At 38.3% G+C, this 14,353-nt stretch overlaps 1 protein-coding gene across 6 annotated transcripts in view; it reads right to left on the bottom strand.

Annotated features, from left to right (window-relative positions):
• The window catches only part of ZDHHC20 (zinc finger DHHC-type palmitoyltransferase 20), a 60,240-nt gene that overhangs the window by 24,446 nt on the left and 21,441 nt on the right, over positions 1 to 14,353 (bottom strand). For all 6 annotated transcript variants that reach the window (XM_070380530.1, XM_070380527.1, XM_070380528.1 and 3 more), the window contains 3 exons: positions 10,895 to 10,921; positions 7,106 to 7,209; positions 2,607 to 2,727 (listed from right to left, as the gene is read on the bottom strand). In XM_070380530.1, the coding sequence (XP_070236631.1) occupies positions 2,607 to 2,727; positions 7,106 to 7,209; positions 10,895 to 10,921 (252 nt within the window). The remainder of the gene's footprint in view (positions 1 to 2,606; positions 2,728 to 7,105; positions 7,210 to 10,894; positions 10,922 to 14,353) is intronic.

The following is a 14,353-nucleotide window of genomic DNA, read 5'->3' as shown; positions in this document are numbered from 1 at the left end:
TGCTTCTGTTAGGCACATGGTTCAAATAGCACAGGAAGGAATTTAGCGAAAGTCGCCACCCTCGCTGTGTAGGCAGCTCCATCACGTTCACTATCTCTGGTCTAGGAAAGGTCCACTTCATATAATGTGTGGTTCTATATTTTGTTTTTTAAAGGATGTATGGTATTATTTCCATAAAAAGGAAAAACCCAAGGTTTGGGATTCTAAGCAGTAGAAATGCAGTATAAAACAGTGCTCAAGGGCAGAGACTGTCTGCAGTCAGAAGATAAGGTGTGAATCCCAGACCTTGCCACTCAGGGACTTTAGGGACCTCACCTGTGTCATCCCTTCATCTCTAACACAGGGACAAGCACGGTGCTGTCCCAGGGTGGCTCTGAGGGGTAAATGATCACCATAAAGTGCCCAGCATAATTCTGGTATAATAGTCAACAGATGAAGGGTTTTATTCAGATTAGTAGAAAGCCATTATAATGAATGAAGAGTAATAAAGATTTACAGGTAAAGATTTTACCTTAATGGCTTTCAACTCTTTGGAGTTACTGCTCTGAAAATCAGATCTTGCTATGAACAGGCTACTTGAGGAAGTATCTAAAATTCTGTATATAATCTCAGAGCTTCATAAATCCTCTAGAATCTTGGTCTTGGGGTTAAAAACATCTAGGGAATTTGCTGGCAGTCCAGAGGTTAGGACTCTGAGCTTTTATTTCAGGATGGCAGGGGACACGGGTTTGATCTCTGGTCACGGAACTAAGATCCTGCATGCCTCCCGGCATGTACAAAAAAAAATGTCTAATCTATGTAACTACAACTACTAACAACTGCTGTGAACTAGACATTTTATAGTTAAACATAAGAAGGATTATTTTAAATTAGCTTTTATGTACTGAAAGTGTATTTCTATACACCAAGATCTACACTCAGTGCTTGTCTCATTTACAAATACCTCCGGAGATTTAGGTGCTGGCGTTCTCATTTTAAAATGAGGAAACCGGGCTTAGAAAAGTCTAAGTGATTCTCGTGGCACTAGTAACTAAAGAGCTGGGGTTTGATCTGAAATCCATGGTTTCATTCTACACAGTGCTATACTGGTTGTGCAAAAGGACAGTCCAGGCACACCTGGTTTCATTGTGCATCATAGACACTGCGTTTCTTCACACGCAGCCTTTGGGGACCCTGCACTGAGCAACTCGACTGGTGCCATTTTCCCAACAGCATTTGCTCACTTTGTATCTGTGTGTCACATTTTGGTAATTCTCATAGTATTTCAAACTTTATGATTATTATATTTGTTATGGTGACCTGTGATCAATGACCTTTGATATTACTACTACGACTTGCTGAAGGCACAGATGATGGTTAGCATTTTTAGCAATAAAGTATTTTAAAATTAAGGTATGTATGTGCTTTTCTGACATTGCGCAATTGCACAGTTGATAGGCTGCCTTACAGTGTAAGCATAACTCACACGCACTGGGCAACCAAACAGCTCATGTGTCCCGCGTTACTGTAAGACTCGCCTTACTGCAGTGTCTGGAGCTGAACCCACAGTATTCTCCAAAGGATGCCTGTATTAAACGTGTGAAAACTTAAATATTGGCCAAATATCCCCTCCTAAAATCTAGCACAAATTTTAAATTTTCTTAAGTCAGCATATGTACAGAACTACACAAAGGAAAAAGCTCTATTTCCCCTTGGAGTTGAGCAGCATAGTGGGTTTCAGAGGCAGGACACCTTTCCCCACACTGTCTGTGTGACCTTTACCAAGTTACTTCACCTCTGTTTCCTCATCTGTAAAGTGGACACGATAGCGTCTCCCCACAGGGGTGGAGTGAAGCTCAGATGAGCTCATATGTGTAAGGGACTTAGATTGGACTGTCAGCTGTCAACATTATCTGGTATTTGAATGAATTAATGAGATATAGAATACATAATTTTAAACAACTTCCTACAATTAAATAACCAGTTGGGCAACTCACAGACCTGTCCCCCTCACAGGCCCAAGTGTCGGAAGAGCAGAAGCACCCACGGCTTCAGAGCAGACAGTGGACTTCCAAGTATGGCCCTCTGAGGGGTAGCTTTACAACCTTAATGAGCTTCTTCCCTTCTGTGGCTTTTATTTCTCCCCATTCTAGGTTAGCACATTCTTGATTTTTTAAATATTACTCAGGGATGACACAAAATATTCAAATTCAAACCAGGATTTCCAAATGACAGTTTACTAGAAATTGTAAATGAAATTTTTAGCCATGAAGGATGAGCTAGAAAAAAAATGCAGAACAAGAGAGATCAACATTAAAGTGAACCACATAAAAAGTCTGTATCAAAGTAGACTTTGTATCTGAAATACCTGTATCTCAGGTAAATCTATCTCAAACACCTGAGACAGGTTTACCTGAAATAAAGACCTGTATTTCACATAAAGGTACACACCTGTATCTGAAATACCATGTAAGATACAGAACACAGAAAAGTCTTGTTTCTGCAGACGCCATTTGTGACAACCACAATACCTACTTAGTAGTCAAATCATGCAAAGATATTTTGGCAAAAATGACCACATTCTCAAAATTCTTTGGAGAAAAAAGTGTAAGATTTGTTTTTCTTACTCTTTGAAGCTGATGTGGTGTAGATAGGTAAGTCCCTTGCTGCTCTTCTCAAAATTTCTTGTTGTCTTTCTTGGCTGAATTCCTTTTCATAACGTTCCTTCTCAGAATTGGACAAGCAGAACTATAGAAGGAGAAATAACTATCAATTCTTTTCAATCCCGTGATTATTAACTATCATGCTCAGAAAAACAAGTTTTATCCAGAAGAGAAAAAGACAAATATTTCCTTCAATAAAGGCAAAATTTTTCTTCAAATTTGTTTAGGAAGCTAAATCAAGCACCTTTTAACAAAACTACATGCCTTTGACAGAGTGAAAATATTTGCCCTCCGTGCTAATGATGGCGAAGAACATGAACTAAATATTTTTGCATCTTTGTTTTTTACAGAAAAAATTAACTTTCCCCATCAAAAAAGAGCTTAATATACATTCTGTGCTAGTAAAAGATTTGCTGTTTGAAAGTGTCAAGAGATTTTGAATCTTTGGGAACATGTTCAAAGACTCACTTGCTTGTGGGCAAATCACAGGCAGGGGTCCTGCTATTTTCTGGCCAAGTTTCTCCTGAGGACAACTTTTACTGCTTTGTTTTTGTTTTTAAAACGCTAACCAATCAGGGAACTTTCTCCAGAACTATTAAGGACTGTCAAGGCAAGCACAGTCTCCTTTTCTCAAGGAGCAATTCTTTTGTAGGGCTGTTTCCAGCTTCTATTTCTCAAGTTTTAATTCCCATGTGGTGGGCAGCATTTTCCTACAAAGGACTTGTGTCATTGCTTCTTTTCATGTCATCCCTGTATCTCAAGGACCTCAGCTTCATGACTCTATCTCATATAACCAGGAGCTTTTATTAAATTTCTCTTGGTGTTTATTTCATAGACTTCTTTTAAAAAATAAAAACTGGCCTGAGACATGCTCTTGATCATGTTTCACACAATACTGTTCCTCAATTATTATTTACTTACAGGGTTTTGCTTGAAAAGGCCTAAAAAGTCCTAACTGGAGCTTCATCTTTTAAAGTTTGAGTATTTGGTCTACCTGCTAACTCAAGTATCAAAACTGTCCACCCTCGATGACTCGTCATCAGTAACGGCACTGCCTCTTCTGTTACAAACGGGATAGCACAGCACAGATTAGGAGCCCTTGGGAGAAGGAATCTGTGATCCCATGCATCTTAGGGAAATTTTCTAAAACTGCATAATTATTGGCAGAGCTGATAGAAAAACACAAGTCCCTTGAGTTAGTTCTGCTCTAGGATGTTTCTCTCCATGCCGCTAATGTGAAAAGATGTTTTTGCCTTTTACAGACTTGTTCCTCTAACCTAGACTAAAAAACACAGTGGCTAAGGCAACAGAAGAGTCCTTTTAGATCACCTAGCCTGGCTCCCACCACCAAGCCACAATGGCATAAGCAATCCCCCAATTACTTAGGAAGGACAAGAAGGAACTTGGACGTACAAACTGGACAGAAAAAATACCCACCATCTTAAAGCTGACTCTGGAGGTCACCTATCTAAACACCCAGGCACTTCTGAGATCCATCCCCTCCCAAACACTTTCAGGTACAGAACACTTCCCTACTCTATAAGATGGCCCGCTCTCCTTTAAGAGAGCTGACTTGCTAGAAAGTTCTTCCCTGACAAGATACATCTCTGAAACACTCAAAACAGAGAATAAAGATCAATATGAAGTGAAGTGAAAATCGCTCAGTCGTATCCGACTCTTTGCAACCCCATGGACTACACAGTCCATGGAATTCTCCAGGCCAGAATACTGGATTGGGTTGCTGTTCCCTCCTCCAGGAAAGATCACATGGTATAATGTTAAACACATACTTGGAAAAAAGATGCTCTAATCAAATTTTGCAGTTTCCCTGTAAAATCTGAACAGACTTCCCTGGCCTAACTGTTTCTAGGCAGGCCTCAAAATCATTACTTTTCCTTACGAACTATGGTTAAGAATTATGAAAAGCTTAAACCAAATGAAAGTATCAACAGACACCAGGATTTTAGATGAGGAATGGAACAAGATAAAACTTAAAATGAATTTAGACCTTTGAAATTATTACTATTTTTCATTAAATACTACTGAACAGAATTAAAACTATGAAATGTCATTATCTTAAACACAGTGTTCAGATGTTTCAATTTAAGTGTATGCTTGGAACTGTCCCAGGTACCAAGGATTCAAAGATGAATAAAAATATAGCCTTTGCCTTCAAAAATACATTTCTATAGTCCAGTTACGAATGTTAAGAATTACAAATGACAAATTAGCAATTCTTTACCAGGTGTGATCAAAGCTCCCTCAGGAGGGGTGGGGGCTGTCCATGAATGTTTCCTGGAAGAAGAGTTACCTAAATTGGGTTTAGAAAGGTAAACAGGGAACTGTCCAGGAAGGTAAAGCAGGAAAGAAAATCTTGGCAAAAGCAGCAGCATATGGAAAACACAAAGAGGCAAAAATGGTATATTGACGGCAACATGCTACTTGAACACAGACTTCCAGGAAGAAGTGGAGATTAAGTCAGTGAGACTTCAGCTCCTGAGGGACTATCACCAGGAAGCCAACAGACCCCCGGCAACGATGTGGGAGTGGATGGAAAGGCTTAGGTGCTGGGCTAAATGCTACCTGGGTGCAATATCGTAAAAGCAGCAGCCAAAAAAAGAAAAAGTAGCAGTTAGATGGCACTTACTATGTGCTTGGCATTCTTCTAAGCACTTTACATATAGCAGTAATTATATGCTATAAGCACTACCAATCATGTGTGTGCATGATCAATTTATTTAACCCATACAACAATCCAATAAGGTGTGTGTGACTGTCACCCTGACTTTACAGAGGACTGCTCAGAGGTCCAGGGCCGCGGCCCCAGGGCCCCACAGCCAGAAGACCAGAGGGAGGAGGCAGACGGAGCTTGCACCTCTGCACTAGCCTGCTTCTCAAAAGTCACACCAACTGTTTTCCTTATTCTGTTTCCTGTAAAGACTATTTAGTTTTATACATGATATGTTTCCAATAGCCATCATTACTGGTAATCTTTTTAAATTTAAGAGATTAAGGTATGGATGGCAGTTTGTAATTAACTTTAAGGGCCAACTAATTATTAGCAAATGCCTGAAGAATATATTTGAAGCAACAGTAAGCTTGATTAATGGTTTACATTATCCCTTAAAACAAAAGTGCCCAATAGAAACAATGGGCTAATGACCATTTGGCATCACCCACTACTGCTGACTGTACAGGCAGAACCCAGCAACTCTCGCAGGCACCTGCCCCAAAGAGCAACATGTTTGTGTGTGCTAGAATATGGACAGCAATCCTACACCCAAATGCCCATCAACAGGAGGCCAGATAAGTAAACTGTGTCACATAAGCACAATGGAGGATTGAGCCACAACTACGTACAACAGCATGGAAGAATCACACACAAGGAGACAGTTCACGGAAGGCATGCAAGCAGGAGGCTCATGGGATGCCAGGCACGTTCTGCTTCTGGAACTGGGTGCTGGTTACTCACATGTGCTCAATTCATGAAAACTCATTTATTCATACATTTACAGTATATACAGTTTCTGCATAGATGATCTTCTACAAAAAGTTAAATGGAAGTTGATGTCTTTAAACCTATGTCTGTAATTTTTAATGCATTCTGATGAATTTAATACAAAGGGAAGTAACTATATTATTATGTCATCTAATATTTGAGTGCTAACCATAAGGCAGGCCCGACGTGGAAAGCTTTCCATGAATGAATCTCATTCACTCCTCACAAACATCCTACAGGGATGGAACGACTGCTGGCTCCACCTTCCTTGGATTCATTAAAAAACGTGTTAGAGCAGAAGATCAAACTCAGACAAGTCTAACTCTGGAGAGTGTGCCCTTCTCCATCCAGCGTGTCCTTCTCTATCTAGTGTGTTCTTCTCTATCTACCTGTGCTGAACTTCAACTGAAGAAAATCCAGTTGGCTGTATCAGGTGAAAGGGACACAACAGTCTTCAGTTTTATTCCACACACGTGTATACTTGTGTTATTTCCAAGTAGAAACCTTGAAACCTCCAAGTAGAAAAAATACTAGCCACACTAGGTGTCATAAGCAACAGCACAGACGATTTGTGTCCCATAATCAAAACACTTTATTTACTTGCAGCTTATTTGTTCAGGCCTGAGAACAGAGTAAGTGTTAAGAGAGTTTTTAAAAATAAACTCTATTTTCCTAACTCAATTCAGTCCCTTAAGATTTTTCACTCCAGTGACATAAAGTACGTCTTTAAAAAAACACAGCATGGCACACCTAAACCGTAGTGCCATCATGGACCTTTTACGAAGGACATCAGTGGGCTGTATCTGAGAGGCTGACAACTCACACTCACAATGTAGTTACCGAGCAGTTTATGAATGGAAACAGAACAAACGCATCATGTAATAGAGTTTCAACAAAGGTAACACAGGGAAAACAATCCCATCATCAGTGAAAGCATTTGGTAATTTACCAGCATTAAATTTACCTCTTTGGAGGGGGAAGCGGGAGATGTGAAAATTGTCATCCAATAGGACCATACAAACATAACAAAGAACAGATGGAAAGCCACAAGGTAAACAACGGCCTTTCCTGGTAAATAAAAACAAACAACATTTCATTGAATCCAGGTGAAAACAGGAAAAAGAATCACATATTAAAACACAGTATTTAGAGTCAGGAGGCTCAATCCAATAAAATATTTAATTACAACATACTAAAAACATCAAATATATACACTCTTTTATCTGCATGATGTAACATTACAGATATGAAAGAACACTCTGTTCTTGCATTTAAGGGTTATCAGCCTGGTTTATAAGTAAAGATTTGATTTTATTAAGTTGCTGAAGGTTTAAGTTGCTGAAATCTTTAAAGCATCTCCTTCAAAGGCACTTCCTAAAAGTTAGATTTTAAATGAATTAAAAATTATTTAAGACAGATTCCATCACTATGAACATTAAATCCAAGGAATTATAACACTGAAAATAAACTCAATTCTTGGATTGTTCACAAAAGTTATCCTAAATTTCATTGTCTTTTTCAATACAGGGTAATGAAAAAGTTTAGCCACTTTGAATTTCTCCCATAACTGTTTCCTAAGTGGATTAGTGTAACATTCCAACACCATTAACTCACTGATATAACTAAAAACTTTTTTGCTGTTTTCTGTAGTTTTTCTATCTGTAAGAAGATAGAAAGAAGCAAGAACTATGTATCAAGTGCTTAAATCCTTTTTCAGTTTGGAATGAAGCACCACAAACTCACTGAAGAAAACAAAGCACAGACATGCATAAAAGTTTGAGGTTCTACTCATTTTTAAAGTTCAGATCAAATGTTACTTTTTCCAAAAGGTACTTTTTTCAAATGTTACCTTTTCCATTACTTTCAGAATTTCTCACCCCTTCATACTATTCTTCCCAAATGATTTACTGACTTCAATTAAAGCACTTTAAATGAGTTTATTTTAATTTAGCTGCCTAACACTGATGAGTGAATAAATGGAAAACACTTAGAACAGTGTCTGACACGTAATAAATCCTCAGTGAATATTGGCTATTGTCATCACTGCTATCCAAGCATATGAATTCCTTCTTCTCAAAAATCTGTGTTTTTCTGTGCATTCCGTATTTCAGTGTTTCCCAAGTTTATGGACTGATCCGAGTTTTCACTGGTCTGCAGTTAAATGAGAAACACTGACAACAATGCAGTGAAGTTTTTAATAAAGCTAACATATTCAATTTGAACAACTGTCCTTCTTTTGCCCTGAGGTTATTCTTCCTTAAGTTTTTGAATTTTAAAAAATGCTTTTAAATAAAATGATGATAAAAAATTGACCCCAACTTGCTGAACTCCAACATTTCTTTCTGCAATTACACTGGTCCACGCTGGTTTAACAGAGCAGAAGCCTAAGTCACAGTGGTGATCGAAACAGGAAGCCAGGGCTCGAGGACTCCTCAGTACACGGCTGGCTAATCTCACAAAATGCATACTTTACTTTCTAGCTCCCAAGATCTGTGTCAAAGTAAACATTTCAGTCTTCTCACTGCCAGTGCCCTAGTTCCTCGACTGCTGCTCATCTCGTCTGGTCACTGCACAAGCCAGCAGGTGTCCTCGCCTCCACTCTCTGGTTCCTGGTCCATCTCAACGGTCAGTGAAGAACATGTGGCTCAGAGTTTCTTCTGCCCACTGGCTGTGACACTCCTGAGAAAGAGCTCCACCTACATGACTAACAAACGCATGCCAAAACTCTGGAGTTTCCTGGTAACCGTATTTAACCAAAGCGCCTCAATCAGCCCTTCCTCATGCTGAAAGTCTCCGAGGAGACATAACTGTACCCCTTACTTATAACCCTCACGATGGTCTTGTAGGTATCCTTTCAGTTTACAAATGTAAAAGCAAGGCTCAGAGACCTTCATACCTTGCCCAGTGTCACTTACTGACTAAATGATAAAGCCAGAATTCAAACCCGTATATGCCTGATAAAAATCCAAGGTCTTTCCCACTATGTCATATCTAAAATTATCCTTTCCGCTTGTCTATTATCTTAAGAGTCACTCCTACTTCAGAGATAGCTGAGTTCCACATGAAGTCCTAACCACAACTTCCTTCTATTTGCAAATACGCTTTCTTTTCATGATCACAAATATTGTCTTCCTTATTGAAAACTCTGGTTCCTCAAAACTCTGCCTTCTCTACCACTTTAGCTCCCTCTAGGCTAAACCCTATGGTCTAACCAATGGATTCGATAGCATTCCTTCATTTTTTTTCCCCCTTTGGGACAAAATGCTAGATCTCAGCCTCCTAGTGTTATACGAACACGGAAGTCCTTTCTTTACCAAGTCTCCAATTTTATCTTCACCTAGTTCACTTCACTTATTTATATTATTGCTGGGCTCCCATATTCAATCAAGTTTATCAATCCTCATCTATATATTACTGTAGAGCTTTCAGATAAATGGTAACCTTGAGGTTACTTTAAACTTCTTAATCATTTAGTTACCTAAAACTAAGGCTAGAATATAAAACAATATACTCTTTAACACTGTTAAACATTTAATATTTCTTTAGAATATTTCTGCTGTCCATAAGAACAAAAACAAATCGTTTTTCCCTTAAAAAATCTTTACTTTCAGATAAAGAAATAAAAGCTTAAATAAATCTTTTAGTATACTGCCTGGAATATAGTAAGTACTTAATAGATGGTAATTATCAAGTTATAAATAACAGGAAATATTGTTTTTAAATAAGTTCAAATTAATAGGATTACTAATAATCCCATATATATGCTAAATATTATTGTTTATAAGTAATACTTAAAGTAAAAGTTTAAATTAAATCAAAGCTGAAAGAAAAAACTGATAATCTATAAATCAAAAAAGTCTGACTCAAAAGTCACTTGTAACTGAATTAAAAAAACAAATAAGCAAACAAAAAAATTTCACCAAAAGACTCTTTGAAAGACACGGGTAAAATAGCCCCCTGAAATAATGATTCAAGTAAAAGTTTTTTTGTAAGAACTTCAGAAATTCTCTACTTTCTGTACCTGTGCTTTCAACATACAGGAAATAGTTTTAAGCAAGAAAAACAAGCCTATCGACTGTCTCTACTTATTCTGTTACTGAGAAACTAGACCCCAAGTCAACTTGAGATTTATATGCTTAAGGTCTTCTATTTTCAACAATAAGAATACTTATTAATAATTTCTAGGAAATTCCTGGTGGTCCAGTGGTTAGGACTCCCTGCTTCCACTGCAGGAGGACATGGGTTCAATTGCTGATCAGGGAATTAAGATCCCTCATACTGCACAGCAAGGCCGAAAAAAATTTTTTTTAATAATAATAATTTCTAACTATTCTGTTTTAGAAACTTTGATATTTGTATCTCAAATCCAATTTTACATTTGAAATCTGATATCAAAGGACATAAAATTTTCTTTTATTTCAATGAAATTTTGAGTCATGATTCTTCTCTCTAGACACTGTCTCTTTGACTAGTCATAAAAACTTTAATTCCATTTCAAAATGAAGTAGTACTATAATTTACAAATTCAGTCTGGTTATTTAATTATTAAATGACTACGAGTAGTAAAGTACTATTTTAAACAAAAGGAAAAATAAGAGAACAAACAAAACAAACCAATAAAATTTAAACTTTAAGAATGTATATTTTCTTTCTGAAGACCAAAACAAACAGTCATCACTTAAATAACAAGTATATGGGTTGCAATTAAGACACTATGTCATCTACTTGAGACTAAAAATTAAAAGTGCCTTACCGTTTTCTCCATTTCCAGAAAGTGTAACTAGAATAGAAGAAAACACAGGGAATAAATATACTTTAAAACACTTGTTTATAAACTTTATTTCAGGTTGACTATTCACCTTAATATCATTTTCATAAACATAAAATTTAGTTATAAGATGTAAAATTTAGTTATAAGATGTAATGCAAATTCAGAATTGCACACTCAAAAAAACCCTGAAAAAATAAAATTCAGATTCTTCTTTATCATTAACACTGCAATCATATTAAAATTTTTCTTCAGACCATCGTCCATTTTAAGTATGTCAATATGATCATAGCTATGCTTTCTTTAGCTCTTTTCTTCATGCTGCCTACATAATAAATAGGATTTTCCTCTATGGCACTCAGGAACAGAGGAACTTACCCCTGCAGGGGATAAGCATCTTTTTTCTTTCCAGTTTTTGAAACCCTGAGCAACAGCTATTTATTCCCCTCTCTGGACAGTCCAGGGGCCTCTGGGTACTACAGATTCTACTACCTCAGTCTCTTCAAATACCCAACACCCTCTCATTTCTCCTATTGCCTTCTTTCCGGACTTTCTCAAATGCAATGGCTTAAAGCTACTCTCTACCATAAGTTTGACACATCCTCACTACCAGCAAATCTAAAGATCGAATACGCTTCAATACCTCCGGTCACTTTACAGAAAGAAGTCCAAACCCTTCAGAGCAGCAAAGACTTATGCCCTCTGTGATCTACAATCTGATGTTCCTGGGGGACACTGATAAAAATCTGAACAAGTGCAAGGGCTTATATTCTACAGAATATAGAAGAGTCATCATTAACATGGCAATTCTCCTGAGGTTAATCTCATAAATTTAGTGTCATCTCAGTGAAAATACTTTTATTTTTTTAACCAGTCAGATCTCAAAGTTCATTTGTGGAAAAATAAACTTACATAATGAGGTAGGAAATTCTGGAAGAGATGAATAATGAAGTAGTAGTCACGCTAAATACTGCTGCTGCTAAATCGCTTCAGTCGTGTCCGACTCTGTGCGATCCCATAGACGGCAGCCCACCAGGCTCTGCTGTCCCTGGGATTCTCCAGGCAAGAACACTGGAGTGGGTTGCCATTTCCTTCTCCAATGCATGAAAGTGAAAAGTGAAAGTGAAGTCACTCAGTTGTGTCCGACTCTTAGCGACCCAATGGACTGTAGCCTACCAGGCTCCTCGGTCCATGGGATTTTCCAGGCAAGAGTACTGCAGTGGGCTGCCATTGCCTTCTCCAATGCTAAATACTAGGGCACAGTATTTTAAAAATACTACAAATGCTCCAATTATTAAAAAACAGTTGTACCAGCTCATGAATAAATAGATCAATAGAACAAAACAGAAAACTCCAAAATGGTTGCTGTTCAGTCCCTAAGTCCAACTCTTTGTAACCTCATGGACTGCAGCATACCAGGCTTCCCTGTCCTTCACTATCTCCTGGAGCTGGACCCAAATACATGTAAGGATTTACTATGATAAATATGGGATTTCAAATCAGTGTGAATAGAGCCAATAAGTAGCATTAGGATACAGGTAGCCATGTGGGAAGGCTTCCCTAGCAGCTCAGACAGTAAAGAGTCTGCCTGTAGTGTGGGAGATCTAGGTTCAATCCCTAGGTTGGGAAGATCCCCTGGAGAAGGAAATGGTAACCCACTCCAATATCCTTGCCTGGAAAATTCCATGGATGAGGAGCCCAGCATGCTATAGTCCATGGAGTCTCAAAGAGTCGGACAAGACTGAGCCATGTGGGAATACCACTGAGACTCACAACACAGACCAGGATAAACCCCAAATGTATATCAAAGACTGAAATGCAAAAAATAAAACAAAATCATGGGTATACTAGATGAAACAGGAGAAATCTAAAAATATATACACTTTTGGAGCTGAGTAGGTGTTTCAGTTTATGACATGAAACATGGAAGCCACAGGAAAATATCAATATATTTGGTTTTATAAAAGTAAATACTTGAAAAAAACCACTAAAAAGCAAGGAAAAAAATAGTCACAACTCTTACTATAGACCAAAAACTAATTTCTCTATTTAAAGAGAATTCTTTACATTTATTCTTACAAATCAGTAAGAATTTGCTTTAAAAAAAAAACTACTTTTTCACAGAAAAGGAATACAGACATCTCAAATATAAAAAAGATGGTCAACCTCATTCATAACAGAAATCCAAAGTAAAACTACAGGAAGATAACATTTTTAATAATCACATTAGTGAAGATCAAAAGCTGGTAGCCTACTTGTGATCACACTGTCAAAGCAGACTTCTGGTTTTAACTGCATCTGGCTGACAGCGTCTGGTCTGCCTCATCCAACTCCTCTCTGAGACAGCCACACAACTACAGGATGCAACAGAGCTGCGGCACCCCAAACAAAGCTGGACAAACCCAGGCTTAGCAGAGCTTACTTCTCCCGGAGGGCTCTCTTGACCACAGGAGCCAGCTAAACACATCTCCTAGGCACACAATCCTATGGCACTCTAAAATTCCCTTATCATGATACCACTGACCCTGGTATGCAATTGTGAGTTTCTAGTCTGCAGCTCCTTCCAGATTTCCCTTGGAGGGAAGGACATGACTGAGTGACTAGCACCTGGCACAGGGTGGTGTGGAGACAGCCCTCAGTATCTGCTAGCTGCCCACCGATTACACAGACACAGGACTGTTAGAAGCTGTCTGCAGAGCCTCTAGCCTCACACAGGCGTGTTCCATTTTCCAAGGATCCCAATACAGGTGAAAAAATTCTTCTGATAATAAATCCACAATTATAAAAACATTACATATACCTAAATGGTTAGATGTGCCTTTTAAAGGTATAATCAATGTTTTTTATTCAATCATGTCAGTGACCATGTATAATCTCATTTGCAGATAATATTAATCTAAATTTAAGATTGTTTGTGAACATGAGAGCTGCCACCTGCCCTTCTCCACTTAACAGATCCCCTTTCTCATCTATGGCTTCCATAGTGGCTCAGATGATGAATTCACCTTTAATGCAGGAGACCTGAGTTCGATCCCTGGGTTGGGAAGATCCCCTGGAGAAGGGAATGTTTACCCACTTCAGTATTCTCGCCTGGAGAATCCCACGGACAGAGGAGCCTGGCGGGCTATAGCCCATGGGGTTGCAGAGTCAGACATGACTGAGTGACTAACATCCTTTCTCGCTTACTTCTCCCTTTAACTGAGACTAAAAATCCCAGATACTGTCACTTCACCACCATCCTCTGGCTCTACTCTGGCCATGTGAGATAGAGCCATGGCTGATGAATACGTCTTTGGTAAAGGAGAAGTCATGATGGGAAAAAAAGCTTTCTTCCTTGACAAGTGAGAACGTGTGAGGAGATACCCGTATTACTTCCTTCATCCAGCTTTTGCTTTGGATACTTACGATGAAGGGGATGCTGACATCTCTAACAGACAACCTTTG

This window comes from Bos mutus, chromosome 12 (genome assembly GCF_027580195.1).
Source record: "Bos mutus isolate GX-2022 chromosome 12, NWIPB_WYAK_1.1, whole genome shotgun sequence".
NCBI classification, from domain to species: Eukaryota; Metazoa; Chordata; class Mammalia; order Artiodactyla; family Bovidae; genus Bos; species Bos mutus.
Note: the sequence above shows the minus strand (reverse complement) of the source record. Positions and strands in the feature narration are given on the sequence as shown.